This window comes from Petromyzon marinus, chromosome 11 (genome assembly GCF_048934315.1).
Source record: "Petromyzon marinus isolate PM22_M1 ecotype Great Lakes invasive population chromosome 11, UKy_Petmar_22M1.pri1.0, whole genome shotgun sequence".
Classification (NCBI taxonomy): domain Eukaryota; kingdom Metazoa; phylum Chordata; class Hyperoartia; order Petromyzontiformes; family Petromyzontidae; genus Petromyzon; species Petromyzon marinus.
This window is the reverse complement of record NC_133677.1, coordinates 8,487,525-8,508,570: the sequence shown is the minus strand read 5'-3', so window position 1 is coordinate 8,508,570 and position 21,046 is coordinate 8,487,525. Positions and strand designations below refer to the sequence as shown.

The window sequence follows — 21,046 nt, the reverse complement described above, 5'->3', positions numbered from 1 at the left end:
GATAGGAAAAAAATGCTAAAACTATGTAGCTTTCCTTATTAAAATTAAAATAATGATTAATTATTTACCCAGAAAAGCCACACTGAGTCTGACGACTCGATTTCAGGAGCCTCCTGAATTGGTATATTTAGCCATATATCTTGTACGTATGTTGGACTTTTTTCGCGCCGTACGTAGCCAACCGTGCTGATTGGAGGTGCGGGGGGAAGGACAATAAATTAAACACAAAAAGCAGTTCTAAAGCAATACGTTTTCATCTAGATTTAAAGGTATATAGCTCCAGTGGCTTTCTAATATCGGAATAAAGAGCGTTCCAGACGGCCACAGGAGGGCATCTGAAACCACCCAATTACATGGAGGAAACCCATGCATAACAGGGGGAGAACGTACACACCCCACACAGAAAGGCACCTTAATGAGGAATCCATCTCAGGTCCTTCACATTGCTGCTAGCACATTTGTGAAAACAAGGTAAATAAAATATAAAGAGGTGTCTTTCAAAACGGCTCACAAAGCAATGCTTGCGCCACTGGCCTTAAGTGTGCCCAGGTAGCCAATGTGATGGCGTGTGACGGCGTGCGTCATCTCGTGGGCAGGGCGACGAGGACAGCCACTCGAGCTCTGGCGACCAGGACATGGTGCCACTGGACAACGGAGGGCCCCCTGCCAGAATTCCTGAGCCCATTCGCTACAAGGTGGCCTCCAAGCTTGCCGAACTGAAGCGCAGGCACTACCCCACCAACACCAGCGGTGAGCATCGCATGCATATTCAGTGCGAATCTTCATTTACAATGGCATAAATTCTAGATCTGAGGATAAAATAAATTGCTTCGGCTCACGTGGCACATCGCTATAGCAGGATGTGTGTAAAATTGCATTGCACCTAGGGTTCTCTGATATAATTTGTGATTCTAAGACTCTGGGAGACTGGGTTTCAGGTTTTTGAGTATAAAGCCATGCAGTTACGGTGACATTACTTATGGCTGCACGGGGAGGGATTTCTTGATACGAAAGATTCTCTTCGGTTGGCTTCTTCGTCTTAATTTAACGCGGTATATTGCAGGTTAAAGGGGCATCAGCTGAGAGGAAGGGGCACCTGCAGTTGAGAAGAAGAGGTTCACTGAGGGTTTCGACAGAGGGCTTTGGTCACTGGAGCCGAAGAGCACGTGAAGTGGAGTAGATAGAGACGATCTGGCTGTCCGTGGGAGGATGCCTGCATGCTCTGTGACCGCAGGTGGTTTTTGCAGGAGGGAGCATACTTGTCGCTGTGATTTACAGTATGGGTATGGGGGACGCTGCTGTAGGCGATGTTTTGTTTAGCCAGGTGAGACATTAAACCCATGCCTTGTCTCCTTAAGCATTAAAATATCTCATAGTACTCCTGAGATAAGAGCAAGAGTGATAACCCCCTTAGCTCTGGATTATATTTTCCAGGACAGTAAAATCTCGCCTGGTCAAATCCTCCTACTTGGTGAATTTCTAAGTGGGGTGTTTTTCTTTTTTTCACGGTGTCAGGGCATTCCTCTAACCGAGAGTTACGTGTCTGAGCACAGCGTATGGAAGTTTTAAATAACAAAGTGTATCCTCACTTTTCTCTTTGAGGGCTCTATCAGCAACACACTCACTTCGCCCGCTCCTCTCTCGACACCGGGGAGTGAGTGGGTGAAAAAAAGCAGTGAATGTGTTGGTGTGCAAACGAAGGCCGTAAAAGTGCTTAAACTTAAATACACGATCAATGGATGAAATTTTAGCGGTTACTGCAACATCAGGTTTATGGTGAATGAAATGTAAGAAATATTAGGTAATGTTCAGGTGTGAATATACAAACGCATAGTTTCACTGTCCTTGGGTGTGGGGGGGGGTGGGGGGGTCTCATGTGTGGCTGAATGTGTTGCAGCTTTGGCCAGCAGGGCAGCAGTTCTGACAAATTGATGGACTTAGATTTGATTTTATTTCAGCAATTAATCAGGTGCTGTAACTGTTAATAATTACTGACCTGAGTTGGTAACCTCCTGTATGAGGGGGGCGGGAATCCCTTTTGGGTGCTTGCCGTTTGTAATTTTTTACCAAGTGCTGTTATTCAATCTTCAGTTGACGTGAGCCACCCAGTTTAATCTCGGAGTCCTCTTGTTACTTGAACCAGTTGTTACCCTATTAACATACCGAACACAGTTGTGTACGCTGTGTGTCTGAAATACGTTCCTGGTGATCAGTTACCATATTTGTCTGATGTTGGACAAAGAAGCATCGGTGCATTACAAGCCTAAGTGCGATTACATTTTTAAGAAAAGTGTCACCGGAAGAAGGAGAGTTGGTGGGCACAAGTCATTGCGCATATTGTAAACAAATTGTCAGCCACAGGGTTACAACCATCCGCTCAAGACAAAACTGGATAAGATGGTTTGTTTTGCTAAATAACTGTGTATTGTCTCTGGTTAAGGCTTGGGGAAGTGTATGCTTTGCCATTGCTCAACAGAGCTTAAGTTCAGTCATCCCTCTTATAGATTAATTCCAAGCCTCCTTGTTTCTAAACCGCTGAGTCTACACTGCTGACTCAAGCCCACATTCCAAGTCTCATTAGACTAATTAGGCTAAGTGATTTCCATTGTGCAGTTGCTCGTTAGAATTGGAATTGGTCTTGCGACGTATAAGTAACACACTGAAACATGTTCAGTAAGTACAGCCATTTTGTCTTTCTCAATGAGGGCCTCCCCACACCAAACTTTATTGAGACGTAGGAAGATTAAAATGTGGCCCGTTCTAAAAACAAGTTATGATGTCGGAATGGAGAAACGTTCATATAAAAAAAATATGAAACGATCGTAAGAATTAAATCTGGACAAGCTCATATAGATGTGTATACGGTTTCATAATATATTTGTAGTTGAATCCAACAAGTCAAACTAAAATAACTACCAAGGGCCCACTTTCAGGATAGGCTGTGTAATAAAACAGGTAGCAAAAAATCCTACTCGTATCCCTTCCCCATAGCCTGCCTCTGCCAGCAGTAACAATGTAAGTCAACATTTTTCATCTGCGTCGATATCTGACCCGCTGGGGGCCAGCTGTTGTGCTGTGACCTTTGGGAAGAGTTGATACTGCCTTACAATGAGGTAAGTGCAACAACCAAAAAGACTCGAAAACCCTGCAAGGAGTAATTCTCTTTACAAGGTCTGTCATCGGGTGCCTGTCAAGGACAGATCGTTTTCTTTCCGCTAATCCTGGGCGTGATAACCGCAAATCCGTCTTGGGGGTAGCCTGACGCAAAGAATGCATTTTTTTAGGATCCCCCCCGCCTTCCGTCCTTTACACATAACCTTCATAACCTCTCGGTGTAAAGTCATTTTGGCACCAGATATTTCACAGTGGAAATTGGATAACATTTGTACAAAAAAATGTGAAGGTAAGCAGCAGGAAAGAGCCTACGGTAGCTGTAACGCTGATTTTCCACTACCTCCCCCCCTCCACCGCCGTGTTGGTATTATCGTCACCGACTTATGGCCGTGGCATCATCCTTGATCGGTCATCGTCGTTAAGCTGGGCCGCTCAAGTTCCAACCAGGACACTGCGGGACGAATGCTGGTAATGTTCGAGCTTTAATGTGTGACATGGAGAGAGAGAGAGAGAGAAAGAAAGCTGCATTGCATTATTTTCCCCCGTCGTTCGTGTACGCTGGGCAGTGAGATCTGTGTGCTAATAATGGGGGTGTATTCCCCGCGGAGCCACACTGACAGTCGTGCGTAGAGGGAGCGATTTGTCCGCGTGCGTTTCAGCCTTTCCCGGCAGCGTGCTGGGAATGTGATTTATTGCTGCCTTGCCAGACTCTGTAAAGGCAAACATGGCAAGGCCAGCCGTTGTGTGGGGTCACTGGCCCTATCTGGGACATGCGCCAGTCAGATTTTTTTTTAATTTAAAGTATGTACAGCATTTAATTATAGTTTTAACCCTTTTAAAACTATAATTTAACAGCAGTTCATGTCACAGCGCACGTGAGTGATTTTTAAGGCTGACGTTGCAGCAAATCTATTGTATATATTTTTGTGCGTGCGTTTTATTTACATCTGCAACTTAAAACAAAAAAAGTGTTTTCCTTACTGAACTAAATGAATGCTGATTATAGGCTTAAAAATGCATGTTCTTCTAAAACTTCCTAAAGCGTTTATCCCGTTGCAAAAGAGTCAATTGTTCCCACATGCTCAGACTTGCATTACAATAAACACGAAGACTATAGTATATATTTGCATGTATACTTACATTTTAACATTTGTGTATGTTGGCAGGGGGATGATTCAAAAGAAAGACTGGAGACAAATCACATACATTGCTCTCGGGCTCCTCATTAATATTGTGGCTCTTAAGGTGTCTGGACAATAGCAACACGTGGCAATTTGAACTTTTGCCAAACTTTGGGGACTAAGCTCGCACAACCACATGCGACTAAAAACCAAAAAAGACAGATTGCCAGTGTTCCTCTCCCCCCTTGTGCTTCTGTGGTGTGAGTGACATAAATAAATAAATATATAACTATATTCATGCCCAACCCCAAGGAAATTAATTCGCTTCTCACCTTCGCAGATGCGCTCAGGCAATGGGTAGCGCCGTACACCGAACTTAACAGGAGTTTGGGGTTTTTGTTGTTGCTCTAATTGAATTCCACAACGGTGTAACGTGACTTTGCAGCGTTGTGCGGCAGATTCGGAGTGTTTTCGCTGTAACCAAAGTTTTCTCACCCCCCCACCACCACCACCCCAGCCCCCTGGCCCCCCTCACACCCCCCCCCCCCGCCCAGGTCACCTAAATCCAGCACTCCAGTTTTACCCCCCCCCCCCCCCCTCACTCACATAGGGTGTGCACATTGACAGCCTTGCACTTGGGGAGGAATTTTTTATGCTGTTTTTTTTCGTCCCTTTAGTGCCGCAGCCTCCTCCGGCAAATGTTGATTAATCGGCAGACACAGCAGCTGACGAGCTGGGGGAAGTACGGCAAAACTCTGCATCTGACTTTCGTCTGTTCCGGGACAGCGGCCAGCAAGGCCCATTACACGCATCGTTGAGTGTCAGTCCCCCGGACGGTCTGCGAAGTTTTATTGCGATGCGCCTTTCCTCCAAAGTTTTGCTTTTTGGGGCACATTGGAAATGTGCTCCGGCGTTAACTTGTTTTAGACGAGAAAACGGCGTCAGTTTATTTATTTTCGTCTTCGTGAAATGGTGGATACCGACCGATGCAACGAGATCGAATTGACGTGGTCAAAACCTACCAGATAGTTGTGATTTGATGGGAATTCTGTTTTGGCATTTGACACTGGGTATACTGAAGATGATGTTCCTTTTGGAGTTATGAAAAAGCGCAATCTTAATTGACCTCTTATGTGCAGTTGTATTCTATTATACAGCATATACAGTAAAATTATTATAACAATGGTGAAGTAACTCCAGAAGTCTCATTCGAACAATTGTAAAAGAGTGAAGACAGATTTGTTTTACGATTTGTGATTAAAAAAAACACTGGGTTGGAATTCTGGTATTTTATATTTGGATAGGTTTTTATAGTATAGTTATCATTTTACGTACAGTATTTGTGATGTTTGTTGATCTCATAAGCTTGAGCCTGGATATTGTGCTTGGGTTATTGACCACCAGGCATAAAACAGCTGTTATAGACCCGTGGGTCTGCATAGTCAGCAGAGGGCAGTGTAGCAAAATAAATTGTACTGTACTATGCTTCATCATCTATTGCCGCCCACCTTCACCAACCACCATGGTGAAGTATGGCCACATGACTCCGATGACCCACAGCGCGTGAGAGAGGCCCTCCTCATGCGTTGAATTGGCAAAGAGAGCTGCACGTGTACAAGGCTCGTAAAACATTTCTCAAAATATATTAAGAACATATAATCATACCAGAGTTGGCATGTGGGGGACGCCATTTAGAAGCGGGCCAAGATGTTATAATAATTTTTGCGCTTTGTTTCCAAAAAGAAAAACCTACCAGGAAATTGTCCGCTCGCTTTTACCGTGCGTACACCGGCTCGGTGCGAGCCGCTCGGCGGGGAATACGAAATCAGTCTGGAAATAGCGAATAGAGCGGACGGAGCAGGACCATGTTGTGTAAACTCGGCTACTTTGCAATGCGGGGAGGAGGTTTGCCGAATGGGTCCACTTTGAACGCAGAGGTTGTTGCGTTACATCTCGGGCCACCCAGCTACCCCCCCCCCCCCACCCATCAATGAACACTGCAGTAATTATAATATAATACGAATAACACTGCCGAGGTTAGGGAAGAACAAGAAAAGAGACCGGTTCCCCATCTTGAGTGCGATCCTGTTACAAGTCGCCGTGGCCGTACGGATTTGCCACTGTGATGTCTGTAGCATGTGGAGAGGATATTAATAACTGGAGAAAAAATAAATGCCTTACTATGAAGCACAGACCCACCCCCTCCGCCACCCCCGTTTTTTTTTACAGACAGGACCACCTCAAGCAAACAGACGCTAGTCATTAATATTAGCGGGAGGAAATGGGAATCCCGCAGTAAGTCGAGTCCCTGGAGGTGTTTTCCTGTTGTTAGCACCCTGACCCATAGCTCGCGGGCAGCGGAGCCTCCTCACTGGAGCCCCCCCCTCTGCAACGAGGGGCAGAAAACCTTAACAGTTGAGAAGTGAATTGGCCGGCGGCTCATTGTGGTCGCCACATAGCGTGATGCATTTATATAGGTACCCCGTGAACATAGTGGGGAGAAATGATAGAGAAAACGAGTTAGAGAAAAAAAAACAAAGACGAGCTAAAAGTTTGCCAAAGAACTTTGGATGTTCAGAATACGTCGAACAGACAGGTTATGTAATTAAGAAATAAGGAAAAGAACTGGGATCACCGAACAGATAAGTTATGAAATGAAGGAATAAGGAAAAGAACTGGGATCACCGAACAGATAGGTTATGAAATGTATAAATAAGGAAAGAACTGGGATCACCGATGCTGCTGATGCTGCTGATAACGCAAAGGAAATCGGGTGGAATTGAGCAGGACATACCTTTGATAACGGCTGACGTGAGATTAGAGGCAATATTGACTATAGGGTGTATGTTTGTATGTTGAACGTCTTTCGCACCGTACGTAGCCAGCCGTGCTAGTTGGAGGTGTGACTGAGAGGAAGGGTGGACCCTGAGAGAGAAGCCAAAGGAAACGGAGGAAGACAAGGGGAGGAGAGATGACGGAGAGACAAAATCACAGAGTTTGGAGGCCACTGCTGGACAGGAGTAACCAGGGAGAGGAGTGAATGGAAGAACCTGGGGGAGGGGAGGGCATTTGCCCAGCAGTGAGAAGTTACCAAGCTAACTACAACAATCGCATAACCTACATTTTTATTTTAAAGCCTCTGCAGTCTTCCATCACTCTCCCCATACACTTATTAAATAATGTAACAGTTATCCTGGTACACCTTGTCCAATGCAGCTGGTGTAAATTGTTTACTTGCCAAGAAAGTAATCTGGTTGCGAGAAATCAGTGGGGTGTTCATAAATAAATCACCTAGTGTATATACAGCAGTACGTATAAACACATTGTGCATATGTATATACACCACAGGTGGGAAACCTTTTTCCTTAATGAGGAAGGAATAGGCCTTTTACCCTTTCCCGTTCTGATGTTGTATGTGTACATCATCAGTCTTTCTTCCGATTCCATTCCGATGATGTAAGCGTACGATTCCAAATAGAATTGTATCGATTGCGCTCGGAATCGGAAGTAAAAGTCCATGCGGGAGCGCGCGTGGCAGTTTGACGCTAGCTATCGTCAAGTGCGGTCGTGTCGCTACAGTTCTCTGCGGTGAGTACAGTAAATATATTTTAAAATAGCAGCGCTACGCCTCTCTGAATAAAATTAACGCTAACCGCTTGCGCGTTCCGAGATTCGGCGGTGAACGGGACACCGACCCTGCAACTTGCAGACGTCTCGGCATGGGAAAGTGTTAAATGCATTTGGCGGGCACGCATTAAGACACGCCTTAGCGTCGTGTAATAAAAAAGAACGTTAAAAGTTAACGTGCTCGTCGACCGAGCGCAAAGGAGGCCCTTGCAGTGACGGAATCGCGGCAGTAAATTTATAAACTCGACGGTGCCAGGTCGAAAATATTCCTGTGGCCGAGATGTCTGTAGCGACGGATAAATATTGTTTTGCGGGCTGCTTTGAAGCATTAAGGCCTCAAGTGGCCACAGGGGCGACGTGAATTGAAATCCGGCCCGCCGGCTGCTTGTTCCCCAACCGTTGCCTTTAAGTAATGCTTGGTCCCACATTAATTACTAAATTACATTCATTGCATAGAGTTATGGTGTGGTGAGGAAAAACTGCAGACATTTACTTGCACAAATGTTTAAGAAATGACGTGCTGTTGCAAAATGCAGGTCACAACGTTTCACTACTGCGTGTGTGTGTGATAGAAATTACACGGCAGTTAGATGCAGAAAAAGTCCAGATGATTTTAGAAAATGTGACGATCATTGATCGTCAAAGGTTAAATTATCTCGTAATAAGATAATGCCACGCTAAACGTGGTGGAAAAATTGAGAGTTCAATGTGTTTATGTGGGCCAGAGCCGAGTTAAGTCACTGTGCCGATGTTGAATAATGCCACGATGCCTTCCCTTGTATTGCTCTATGTTGAACTTCTTTGGCACCATACATAGCCAACCGTGCTAAACGGAGGTGCGGAGGGAAGGACAACAAACTTAACTGCAGTTAAAGTCACGTAGGTAAAAAAATAAAAAATTAAAACAAAATTATAATTTTGCTGCAAACTGTTGCCACCTGATGACGGAAGCTTGTGTTGCCTCCGAAACGTCGTGATTTGATTTAGTTGTTTTCATTTTTTATTTTATTTTTCACCTACGTGACTTTACCGAAAGAGCCAAAGAGTATGGATCCTTGCAGTCACGAAGACTTCAAATGTAGAATTAACTGCAGTGAGTTTTCAATCTAGATTTAAAAGTGCATAGCTCCAGTGACTTTCTAAAAATGGGAAGGAAGAGCGCATTCCAGACATCCGCAGAAGCGCATCTGAAAGCCTGCGATGCAGTGACCGTCTTTGTTCGATGGTTTTGCCAAAAGCCGCTTCGAGAATGACCGTAGGTTGCGTGATGATGGTTTATGCTCCTTGACGAAAACACAGCAAGTAAAGTTTCGATTTAAAGCTTCGTGACTGCAGGGATTCACATTCTTGGTTCTTTCGGTAAAGTCACGTAGAAGGGAAATAATAAAATAATACAAATGAACCAGTAAAATTCTCACGACGTTTCGATTGCAACACAAGCAATCATCATCAGGTGTGAAAACCACAGCAAGAACATTTTAAAATAAAACCGCCACTTTTTTCAAATTTTCTTGCTGTGGTTTTCACACCTGATGATGATTGCTTGTGTTGCAATCGAAACGTCGTGAGAATTTTATTGTTTTATTTGTATTATTTTCTTATGTCCCTTCTACGTGACCTTACCGAAAGAACCAAGAATACAGAGCAAGTACTTGCAGCTACTGGGACCAGCTGTAGACTGACTGATTTCATTACGGAAAGAAAATAGTTTTAAACGAAAAAAGGTACATGGCCATCAAAATTGGATTCTGTGAGCAAATGCCATATTCAAAACTGTGCAAAGGGTAACACATACCAGTGCACAGTTTCCCGAGTGTTGTGTCGCCTTGGTAGAGGGAAATGTAATTCCCATTTGATAGTTAATCCCAGAGTCGCTCGCGGATGCTAATGCTGCATCCGCTTGCATTTGGAAAAGATCTGGCTTGGGCTGTGTAACCTCTGTGTGCCGGAGCACCGTTGCTTCACGAAATTAATTTGGCAGCACTCTTAAACAAACAGAGGCATTCAAACGAGCCGGCCAGAATGGCTTTATTAAATATAATTGTAACCCCGAGTCAGACTTTTGTTGCTCCGCTATTAACATTTACGTCTTTCTTTTTCGACCCTCATAAAATTATGCATCGGAAACAAAATAAGAATGGAATAATATTACTTGGGTTTTTTTTGTTTTTGACTAAATTGGCCAGATGGTTCGTGCAGACTTTGTGCTTGGTGGCGGCTCTGCCGTCCAGTCATGTTCATTAATATTTGAAGCATGCGGAGCGCAGAGTGTTGTATGTAGGCCTTATTGAGAATAGGATGTTAAGACAAACGTTAACATGTGCAAAGGGGGGCATGCGTTTTTAAAAAAAAGTTTCCTTTATTTATAGAGTCTGCAGGTTTCCATTTTTATATGCTTGAATAGTTTTAAATAACCACTTTGATAGTTACAAAAAACTAAGTCATTGTGTACTTTTAAATTAAATATTTAGTAGTTTGTTTTTCTTAATCCAATTTAAACCAGGTGAGATTCCACGGAGACAAGTTGATTTTACTTGGGATACCTGGGGATTAAAGCAATACACAAGGCGCAGTATATTAATAGCACCCTGTTGATTCCTGGGTTCGTCTATTCAAACTATATTCCGTCACTCAGTGTGAAAGAAAGTCGAGAGCCGAAGTAGTTTCTCGCTTGAGTGAGCGCTGATAGAAATTCCAGATGCTCCACAAAGCGGTACCTATTTTATCCACCATGGAGAGGGATGAAGGAGTAGGGTTGAACCCCATCCCCCCGACTGAGATATGAACGCACAACTTCCGAATGCGAGCTGTTCGCACTACCGCTGCAATTGGATTTCATTGCTGTAAGTCACAATTCTCATTGTGTAAACTCTTGCTCTGTTGCAGGAACGTGTACTTCGTGCAGTAACAATTTCTCAGTGCTAAAGAAACGGGTGAGTATTAAACGCCGGCGCGCGTGCCGCCAATTTTCTGAAAATAGAATTGCGTTTAACATTTTTTAAAACTAAATTGAACCAAATTTCGGGACACCTGAGACGTGCTATGGCATACAAGAACTGAGTACAAATAGGACATGCAGGTTCATGGATAAGGGCCTCCATATGCTTCACCACATTGGTCAGTGTGAGTTGTTGAAAGTGGAGAGCATAGATATGGTGGGCCATAGTACAGTACAACAAAGAGTTTTTTTTCTGCGTTGCTGTTGCTGTCCACAATGTAACCGTTGTGACAGCCCAAAGCACATGCTTGAGCATCCTAGCATTGTCCAGGCTCAACCCTGCATAGCTTCCGAGAACTGACAAGATATCCCTTCAGGGTGCTTTGGTCATAGGCCATAGTTCAAACAGGCTGATAATGCCTTCATTTTTATTGTAACTATTCGTAACACGTCAGAATGTATTTTGGAATATGTTGAGCACACCAAACGGGCCTCTTGAGACGAAAGATGATGTGAATTAATAAGCGTTACGCTGTCATAATGTTTTGATGTCCGCTTCTTGTGAAATGCGTTGTTGTGACGTGACGGTTGTGGCACTTCGTTGAGCGTCTGGCGGTGCGTTGTTTTGTTGGACGACGCTTCCCACTTTGTGGTTTGCAGCGGAGCTGCAGTAACTGTGGGAATGGCTTCTGCACGCGCTGCCTCAACTATCGCGTGACAAAATCGGCGATGGGGGCTACAGGTGGGTGTTTCGCTATCCAACTACCGCCACACACAAAGACACGGTTCACCCCTCCACTCCCCCCGTTTAGACTTTACGGACTGTTGGGGTAAGTGCTGTTGATGGTCTCACCATACGAAGGTTGGCTCGGCACACTTCCGAAGTTCAGAAGTTTCTTTTTCAAGAAAAGCCCGTTGAGCTAAGAAGCTTGTTTTCAAGGCCCGACTCGGGTGAAGCGACGGTGTGGCCAGCAACTCTGCCCTGGCCCACCGTTCGTCTCCCCAGTTCTGATGTGAACACACCACACCAGGTAGTCGTATGAGATGGAGCTGACCTAGGGGGACCGATTCGGATATTTGCCAGTGATGTTGGCAGTGGCCAGGAATCAAACTCGGGATTTCTCGTTTTGTAGCGCAGGGAGCAAGCCACGACATTATCCCCACACACATATGGAAATCAGATTTTCAATGTACACTGAGCCTAAGCTATTTTTAGTGAAACGAGCAGTAAAAAAAAAGTCCTTGGCAATGCTCAAATAAATGAGGAAACAAATATCACAAATGCAAAATTGAGCCACGATTACCGCTAAAACTCGGTGAAATGCAACACTGCAACCAAAACTGATCCCTAACGCTGAGCGTAAACTACGTCCACTGAGCAGGGTAACAACGCACCACCGTACAGTGTCGTGAATGTGACTTCTGTCATTTAGAATTCGTTGGCAAGTCCCAACTTTGCTCACCAGTCTTATGCTGTTGTTGTTGTTTATATAAAAGTACTGAGATTACGATTCAAGTGCCATCCATTTTCTGTGTGAAAAGGCAAAAGCTCATGTGGCTATTCTCTCAGGCTTTGCATATTCTGGTCATCCCAAAGATTGTATTTTTTTCTGTGCAGATTTTAAAATGTTGCTTCCTATATCTTATCATGACATGCAGGTTTCTCTATCTGTAGTCAGTCATGTCCTCTCTTAGCAATTGCATGAAAGTATTATATTAGCGCCTGCCTAGGTGTCTCGTGTCCGTATGTTTGGGTGTGACTTGTCAGAGTATCTCGGGTATGTACGTCAGATACTGCTTATTGACAGTTCATAAAGTAAAGTGGCCTTGGGCAGGACTTGTAAGAATGACGGCCGATGGACAAGATTAACGATGGAGTGGCAGCCAAAGGAGGGAAAGCACCCAAGAGGTTGTCCAACTGTGCAGACGAAGGAATGATATCAGCTAAGGTGCAGATAGTAGACTGATTGCTGCATATCGCAGGATGGTGAGAGATGGAGATGGTTTGGGCGTGGGGTGGGTGGAAGCTTTTATCCAGCAGTGGATTGATCATGGCTGATGATGATGAGTAATAAACCTGTCTGTTTGCGTGAGGTGAGTAACTCAATAAAGATGTTGAAACGAGTTTGGCATCTCAGGAGCAAAGCAACCAACTCTGTAAAAAATGACAGTGTTAAAATGAATAGAATAAGTTAATTGTTATGAATAACAATAACAGTTTATATTATCTTTGGGAGGTGAAGGGGTGGCCTGCGGTAATGTTGCGAGGGTTCCTGGGTAGTTTGTTTAACTCTCTAGCCTCGTCGAAAAACACGAAGCTTTGAATAATGAGAAAAACACAATGCCAGATGCGCTGCCAGAAAGCACGTTTATTTTTAAAAATCAAATTACGCCAATTAATTTGGCATTCAGCGCATCTGTTGCATTCGGCATATGTCTGCGTGTGTGGTGGGAGGGAATGGGGGAGCACAGTGGTGTATCGCACACTCTGCTGCAGCTACGAGAACGTGCCATTGGCATACCGTGGGATGTGTCATGAGCCTCCTCTAGGTCGACTCAATCTTCAACGAGTACTGTATCGTGCAGATAAATGCACTTTTTTCACACTGGGGGGTACAGAGGGGGGTGGGGGGGGTGCATCCTATAATCTGGTAGGGTTTGCGAGTGACCAGATCTGTATAACCTTATTGGCATCGAGCACAATTTTGTGGGGGATGAGTCTTACTTTCCGGGGGCATCTGGAAATCTGGAGAATACATTAACAGTCGGCCGTTTTTGTTTAATAATTTGCCCCCTTTGCATGTGAATTTGCTCAAAAGAGCATTCAAATTGGAAAATATTTCCTCCATATAAAATACTTTATATGGCATCACTGAGGCCACTGCTTTGCTCGTGTTCAATTGCCTTTCCCTGTAAGTGCTCGTCTGTTCTGCAACTACAACTCTTTCTGTGGCTATGCTTATTCCAACTTCAGCAGAATTTCTGCTGAAGTTTGTTTGAACTTTGTCATATTGAAACAATTGTGTTGGGCCACACACACCGCCGCAGCGCCATTCATTAAATCACATTCTGAATCTCTCCAAATGTGCGATGTTAATCTTTTGAGTACGTATCATTGCTAATGAATGAGCGAATTGTGGAATTGCGTGCCGTGGCGTTTAAGCCTGCCCCCGGCTTGCATTTTCCACGCTTCGTTGGGGACTGGGCACAAGGTGGTTGCTGAATAAAGCGGACTCGGTTCTTTCTGAGCTTGGTCGGCATTGTGAGCTTCGAGTGGGTTTCATTGGGTGGCACCGCGCTTCGCACGCTCATGGAAGCTGCCGCGGAAGATGTAGAACAGTTGTGTGCACCTTTGGATAACCAATGGCTCCTCGTGACCTTGTGGTGATACTGTCGCCAACAGTTGTGACTCACAGTTGTACTTCGTAGTTACCTAGCTTGTTGATAGGAAGACGAGCAATGGGGTTTCACCATCGTGTTTCGATGTTACGTACGCACCTACTTGTCAATGCACTGCCGGATGAGAGAGAGCGTCTCTGCGTGCGTGAGTCGCGGGGGGGGGGGGCGGGGGGGGGCGTTATTTGTCGGTGCTGGTTGGTGAAGGTGGGAAGCGGAGTACAGGACAACATTGGATTTTGCTGGACTGCCCACAATGTAGCTTTTGGAGGGTCCTTTTGAATATACGCACGCACGCACGTGTGCTTGCATGTCGAGTACGGCGTTTGGTAGGCCGTCACTGCTGTCAAACGTTTGTGACGTTCGAGTGTTGTAGCTGTCAAACGTCGCATGGCCGAATGTGTGCCGTTGGAAGTACACTGCGAGTGTAAATGAATATACCGTAGAGATAAAGGAGCAGAAGGCAATATAATAATACCCTTGAGGCTGTGCTTTCTGCTGAATACTTTCCAATGGCTGGTTCACTGGAGCATGTCAGCTTTGTTTAGATTGGCACCAACATCAGCATTTCATACAAACTTGTACGCATGCTCTGGATATTGTAATGCAGCTCATAATTCCCCCTGTCGCCTATCCATCACCATCTAAAGGAACACAGTGTTTTAGGCACCCATTAAATATCCCTTTAATGTCTTCAACATTTGTTGCATTCGGACTTTATGCGATGATTTTTCTGTTTTTGCCCAAATCGTCTTAATGCTCCTGCTGCCCATTATGAATGTAAGCTTTGGTTTATTTTGGTTATCTGGTATAGGGGTGCACAAATATCTTCAACTAAAGTGATCGGCGGTAATTGAGGTCATTGGCAATTTCAGTAGCGTATGAAAAATATACTGAAGTAAATTTGTTTCTTCATTTAATAAAAAATACATTAAAAGCTATCATGGAGGATTTGTGGTTCTTTTGAGCATGACTCGTGATATAACAATTCCTTTACAAGCAATACATTTAGTTTGTCATAAAACAGACAATAACAATACAGTTGTCCGTGGAATAAAATTACATCTTTAATGTGCCAATTCGTAATTAAAACACACCTCTTGCACCAGCAATTCAATTGTGCGGGATTAAGTGTCGATTTATTTAAGAGTACTGTCGTTGATATAACACGTCTGTTCAATGTGTCTGTGTGCATGTCTCCGCGTGCACGTGAAATCTTTTCTTTATCTTAACAGCTCCAGATGCCCAAAAGGAGACGGTGCAAGTCTGCTACACCTGCTACGGCCGGCTGAATAAGTACTAAACAGACACTGGATCAGCCGGGGTCACGACAGGACCTGTGGAAGCTTTGATTCTCCCGTCTGCGTCGGATAACAGACCCTATAATCCTGTCGAACGCTTTAAAAGAGACACTGCGCAGACTGTGGGGGAAGGACACTTGGACACGTGAAGCCTCGTGGATAAGATGATAAATGGCAGGAAATGCCAGCCTCCCCCTTAACCCTCTCACCTGCAGTTCCCTCTGTGCACAGATGAAGTTACGTGGAGTTTGCTTTGAACTGCTTTCGTCCTGCCAGAGTCTGCGCCGTTTTGCCGCAGCACGTTGCCACCTTGGGCTGAGAAATTTCAGGCAGTGGAATACTGTATTAGATAACATTTGGACGGGTGGTAAAGTGCTAAAGTGCATTGAAAAAAATGTCTAAATGATGTTTGACATGCGGGCCACTGTGATAGTTGAACCTGCACAGGTGTTTATTGTTTCACACACGTGGACACGTGTCGCTTCTTTGCGTGATTTCTGTACATCGGTCAGAACTTTTTGGTTGTTTTCTGTTGAGATTTCTGTCAAGAACGGTGGTGGGTTTTTATTTTTATTTGCAGGGTGGAGGGCAGTGGCGCAAGGGGTTGGGGGGGGCTGGGGAGAGTTGGGTGGGGAAGTGATATTCTGCAATAAGCATTCCATGTGTGTGACATTTATGTGACATGTATAGCTCAAATGAGAAATTCTTGCTTTTACATATGAAGCTTGTGGCAAACACTATTAAACAGTAACCCCCCCCCCTCCCGCCCGATGTGCCGATGTGGATTCGTACAGAAACATTTTACGGTTGGAAACCAGAGTGGCTGTTTCAGTCAGGTATTGTTTGTGAATGCATGGGCTTTGGCTCTTCGATGCTGTGCTTGCAGACACGATCGAGGGGTGGTTTGCTTCCAGTCTTTTGAGAGCTTCGTGGGCAAATTGCACCTCGAAGCATTCGTAAATGATATTCAACTGGACTGTCCCCTGCCTGGATACGTGAATTGTCTCCTGGTTTAGCTTATTTTAGGTCCGTACATGTCTCTCATCCTATCCAAAGAATGGCGAACTTGACCTCGCAGTTTGTGGTTATTGAAGCAGATTGATTTTTTTTTATTGTGAACCATGTTAATGGGAAACTTTACCGAAATATCGATATTTATGAAATATAAGAGTTAAAGCATTAAAATCACCATACATCACACTTTAACCGCAGTAAACACGGCACATATTCGCTCTACAAATTTCACGAAAAATTGCTTCATAAATGCAGCGTAATTTTCTGCCGACCGTTATTTGTGCGCACAAGGGTAGCGAGAGCAATGGGGGCGATCGGGACTGCAGGTCCGTTGCTGTTTTTTTGCCAAACGCTGCGACGTGGTATGCCACAGTGAATGTTCTCCTGGCTGCTGAGTAAATCGATTGTAACGTTGCAATTTGCATGGGGGTGGGGACCCACTTTACGGTTAAGTGCTGGAGCTAGAAACGCTTTGATGAAATGATAAGATGATACCACTTGGATTTGAAATATCGCAATAGCGTGTATCGAACGCATTTATATTTTTTCTTGCTGGAGAATCATACAATTAAGCTTTTTGAAACAAGGTCAATCTGTTAGCCAATACAAGATACACCTTCTGCAGCACCAAGGAGCTTCGTGCTTATCTAAGTCGGTTTTATTTTGGCGGCAAGTTTCCTTGGGAGGAGAAAATATTCGGTGTTGAAAAGTCCAGTGTCAGTGAATTCCAATTAAAAATCTGTACTGTAGTCTGCCTTTTAATTATTGGTGTTCCTGTAGACCTCACTGGTCAATCAATGGTTTGCTGCCAGGCTTACTAAAGCACGCAGACATTCACCACCTAAGGGGACATGCAATAATATGCTGGATACGTTTTGAGAAAGCTTTGGCATTACCATATCAATACTGTTATGCTGTTTTGTACTAATATATGATTGCATATCTTTTCATTTATCGGCCCTCTTGTTATTTTAAAAATGAAGCCACCTCTGTTGTCACGTGAGTGTGGTTGCCTGCTTGTGTACCGAATGTTTTTGTTATTATAGCGGCCAAATGACTGAGCCCGAAGCATCAAACTTTGTCAGTTACCATTTGTGGACACATTAACACAGTAAAGTTTGGTTTTCCAGTAAAAGACATTTTAAACGCATTTTAAAATGTGTAAACCTGTTGTAAACAATACTAGGTTTCTGTTACACAGCAGTTCAGTAAGGTGTCTCGCGCCAATCTCGTATTGTTATTCATACATTAAGTGTCACTATCACGCTGAGGCTCAACTTAATTGGATGGTTGCCCACGTTGATTTCTTCAGCATATTTTGCAAACTAGAACAGGGTAGTTAATACGTTTTATGGCATTAAAAAAACATACTTTTAGTGTTACTTAGTGTACATGATGCATGTTTGAAGGCTTTTTTCTTCTTTACAAGGTATGACACCAAAGCGGCACACAGAGAGAGAAACTATTTAATTTGTGGGGGAGGGGCGAGATTGAAAGTGCTCTGATCAGCCAATTTTAAGTCCGTCCATTAAATGTTCCACACTTTGAGTTTGCCATTGAGGGCATGTGTTCTTTTGCATATCGCAGGTTTTCAAAATGAGATACACATTTTTTTTCTTAGAGATAATTAAATTTTACAGTGGCACTGGTTTTCTTTTTAAATACATCTCTCTTCGTGTTGTCCTGGATGTCTACGAACCCCGCTGTGTTTTCTTGACAGTTACGTTTTAACGGGAAGGACATGTCAAGTTTTAACGGGAAGGACATGTCAAGTGCTCAAGAAACATTTTTTAAGAGTACTGTATGTCCAGATTTTTAAATGGAGCATAATCAAACCCAGGCCTCGACGCGCAGCCGCTTTATTGGGTGGATTTTTGGAGTCAATCGAAAGCATGTGCAAAAATTAAACGTACACTTTATGATAACCGTTGCTAACTTGTGTTTATAAATCGTAAAGGTTTAACGCAAGGTTTCCTTCTTGTCTTGCGCGCTTTGGTGTGTCGGTGTGATCTCTTTATTTCGGAATCATCCCATTTTTGATTTACGAGAACGTTGGTGCAGATATTAAACTTAAAGAAAGCGTATGCACAATTAGCTGAACTTTTGATTACAGATATAGAGTTTGCGCTGTGCCAGTTGATCTTTTTTTTGTGAAACGTTAGCCTTCAAAGGCAAAATTTACACTTGGGAACGGTATGAAATGCCCACGAACTTCAATGTGACATCTGTGTTTTATTTCCACCCACCCCATTTTAAAACGTTTCTTCTAGTCTTACAAACGTGCTTCTTGCTTTTGAAGCTCTATGCATTCAGCAGTCTGATTTTGTAGAGCATTTTGGCTCCTTTACAATGTTTACTTAGACAAATGTTCCCCAGCACCTCGATTGAGAAAGAAGCAATTGCGCGTAAACAATTGAAAAAAAAAGTCTTTGAAAGTTCTTGGAAGTGCATTTTTTTTTTCATTTAAAGCCCCAGGAATTTTAGGTGGTGATGGGAGGTTCTGAGTCTTGTTTGTCCGTCAAATGAAAGTCAAAGCAACACTGGAATAAACAATCACGCTACTTTGTCTCGCCGGTAATGGATGTCCTGTGTACGTCGCTAATTTGCACAGTACCTTGACGCCGTTTTCTGCTTCAGTTTTTTTTGTTTGCGATTAGTTTGTGTTTATTAACCAGCACCTTAGCAGACATAGTGACCTGCACGACGTTAACATTCGCACACCTTGTGGTATTACAGTAAGTGCAAGACGTGATTTATCAAAATACTGTTGTGGACACTTTACACACCGATTATAAACCGTGACCTTTCTTGAGATTGCGCGAGTAATCAAAAAGTTACCGACCGATTTCCCCTGGCGATCATTTTTTTAACTGCATTAAAATGTACTTTTTCGTTACCCCCTCTATTGTGCAACAAGGCTTGTGTATAATCACAGTAACGTGATTATGTTACGCGAAACGTTGTAATGGCGACGTTAATCCGCGCTGAACGTCGGCGTGAAGTTAAATTGTACAATAATTTATAAGAGTTACGTTTTAAGGTTTTTTATAACTATTTGAGGAGGAGGGGGGGGGGGTTTGAGTTTGGATTTCTCTGTTCTGAACCCCTCTGTTTATGTCAATGCGTTAGTTTATTGTGCGTGTGCACACCATGGCATGGCTGTTGTTCTTTGCCAATAATTTATGCCCCCCCCCCACACTGTGTGCTTGTACACATTTTAACGTTTCCAAATAAAATTACGAAAACAAAAAATCTCCCACGACGACTCCCGCGCGCTGTTTTTGACCGACGGTATCTTCAGTATTAACCCCTCAATCTAAACACCAAAACGCGAGAAAGCAGGTGTCATATTACATTTCGTCAACGGAAGGATTAAGGCGGGGTTTCCCTGAACCCCAAACCTCGCGATTTACTTCTCCAATTCAAATACACATCAACTCATTCCGCGCTGCACGCGCCTGATGATTGCTAAACACGTCCCACGTGGCGCGCTAAGCAATTGACGCCTGCGTCACGTGCTACACGCGCGCGCGCACACTGAGATCTAAATTTTAGTTGAATCGGCTCTATTAAAGCAGCGTTAATTAATTATTAGTGCGTTACATGGGGCGTGTTTAACAATCACCGGGCGCGTGCAGCGTGGAACCAGTTAATTTGAATGGGGAGTTCATTTGTAACGCGGAGAGAACTGGAGTTTGAATAACTCTGGACGGAGGAATTCTAAAGGTATGCGCACAACCAAATGATGTCGTTGAGAAAATGTCCGTCGTGGTTGTTTTGTGGTATGTTTTATATAACGTATCGTCGAACAAGGACCCATGTCTAACAGAGAACGTCCTTGCCTATACATATCTGGCAGGACATTCCTGATCGTTGATGTAACGATGAATGTCGAAACCGGTCCAGAGGTTTGCGCCAATCTTAAAACGATTCAGCTGAAAAAAAGCACTCCCAGAGTGTGGGAGGGGGGGACAATATTATTGGTTAAAAAAACCTTTTTTTTGCGTGTATTTCAAGGAGCGACGCTCACAACAACGAGCGGAGCGCCAAGTGGCTAAAACACAGGAAGTTGGCACATTATTGGGCACAGGTGGTGCATCTCAGTCAGTCAACCCGTGGGCACCTGGGGTCTGACCCGTAAACCTCCTGCCAGCGAGCGTTCGACACTTCACGTGGCCTTAAAGTGCACATAGCCTGGCACAGGTGCCGTGGGGACGTCACCAACACTTGGTGGCGAATGGCGGCTGTTGTAGAGATTAATTATGAGGAGAGAAGAGCCTGATTGTCTGCTTATTTTAATTTGATAAGTTTCCCTGTATTCTTGTACAAGGAAATTGAGATTTCAGTTCCATACGGCGTACAGCCGTTTCAATACGGGCAAAAATGTGTTTGTGTATTTGTTTGTGTTTCTCCCTTATGATGGGACTTGGTAGGATGAAAGTTGAGATTTACAAGGGCACAGGGTGACCAATTAGGTCTGAATTGATCTGTAATAAGATAGGCACTGATAAGGGGGGTGACAGGTATGACATATG

The 21,046-nt window shown here is 43.9% G+C and overlaps 1 protein-coding gene across 2 annotated transcripts in view; it reads left to right on the top strand.

Annotated features, from left to right (window-relative positions):
- The window catches only part of ZFYVE27 (zinc finger FYVE-type containing 27), a 54,271-nt gene extending 34,501 nt beyond the window's left edge, over nt 1-19,770 (top strand). For both annotated transcript variants that reach the window (XM_032952115.2, XM_032952116.2), the window contains 4 exons: nt 597-750; nt 10,749-10,795; nt 11,461-11,542; nt 15,432-19,770. In XM_032952115.2, the coding sequence (XP_032808006.2) occupies nt 597-750; nt 10,749-10,795; nt 11,461-11,542; nt 15,432-15,499 (351 nt within the window). In that variant the 3' untranslated portion in view covers nt 15,500-19,770. The remainder of the gene's footprint in view (nt 1-596; nt 751-10,748; nt 10,796-11,460; nt 11,543-15,431) is intronic.
- The last annotated feature ends 1,276 nt before the right edge of the window (nt 19,771-21,046 follow it).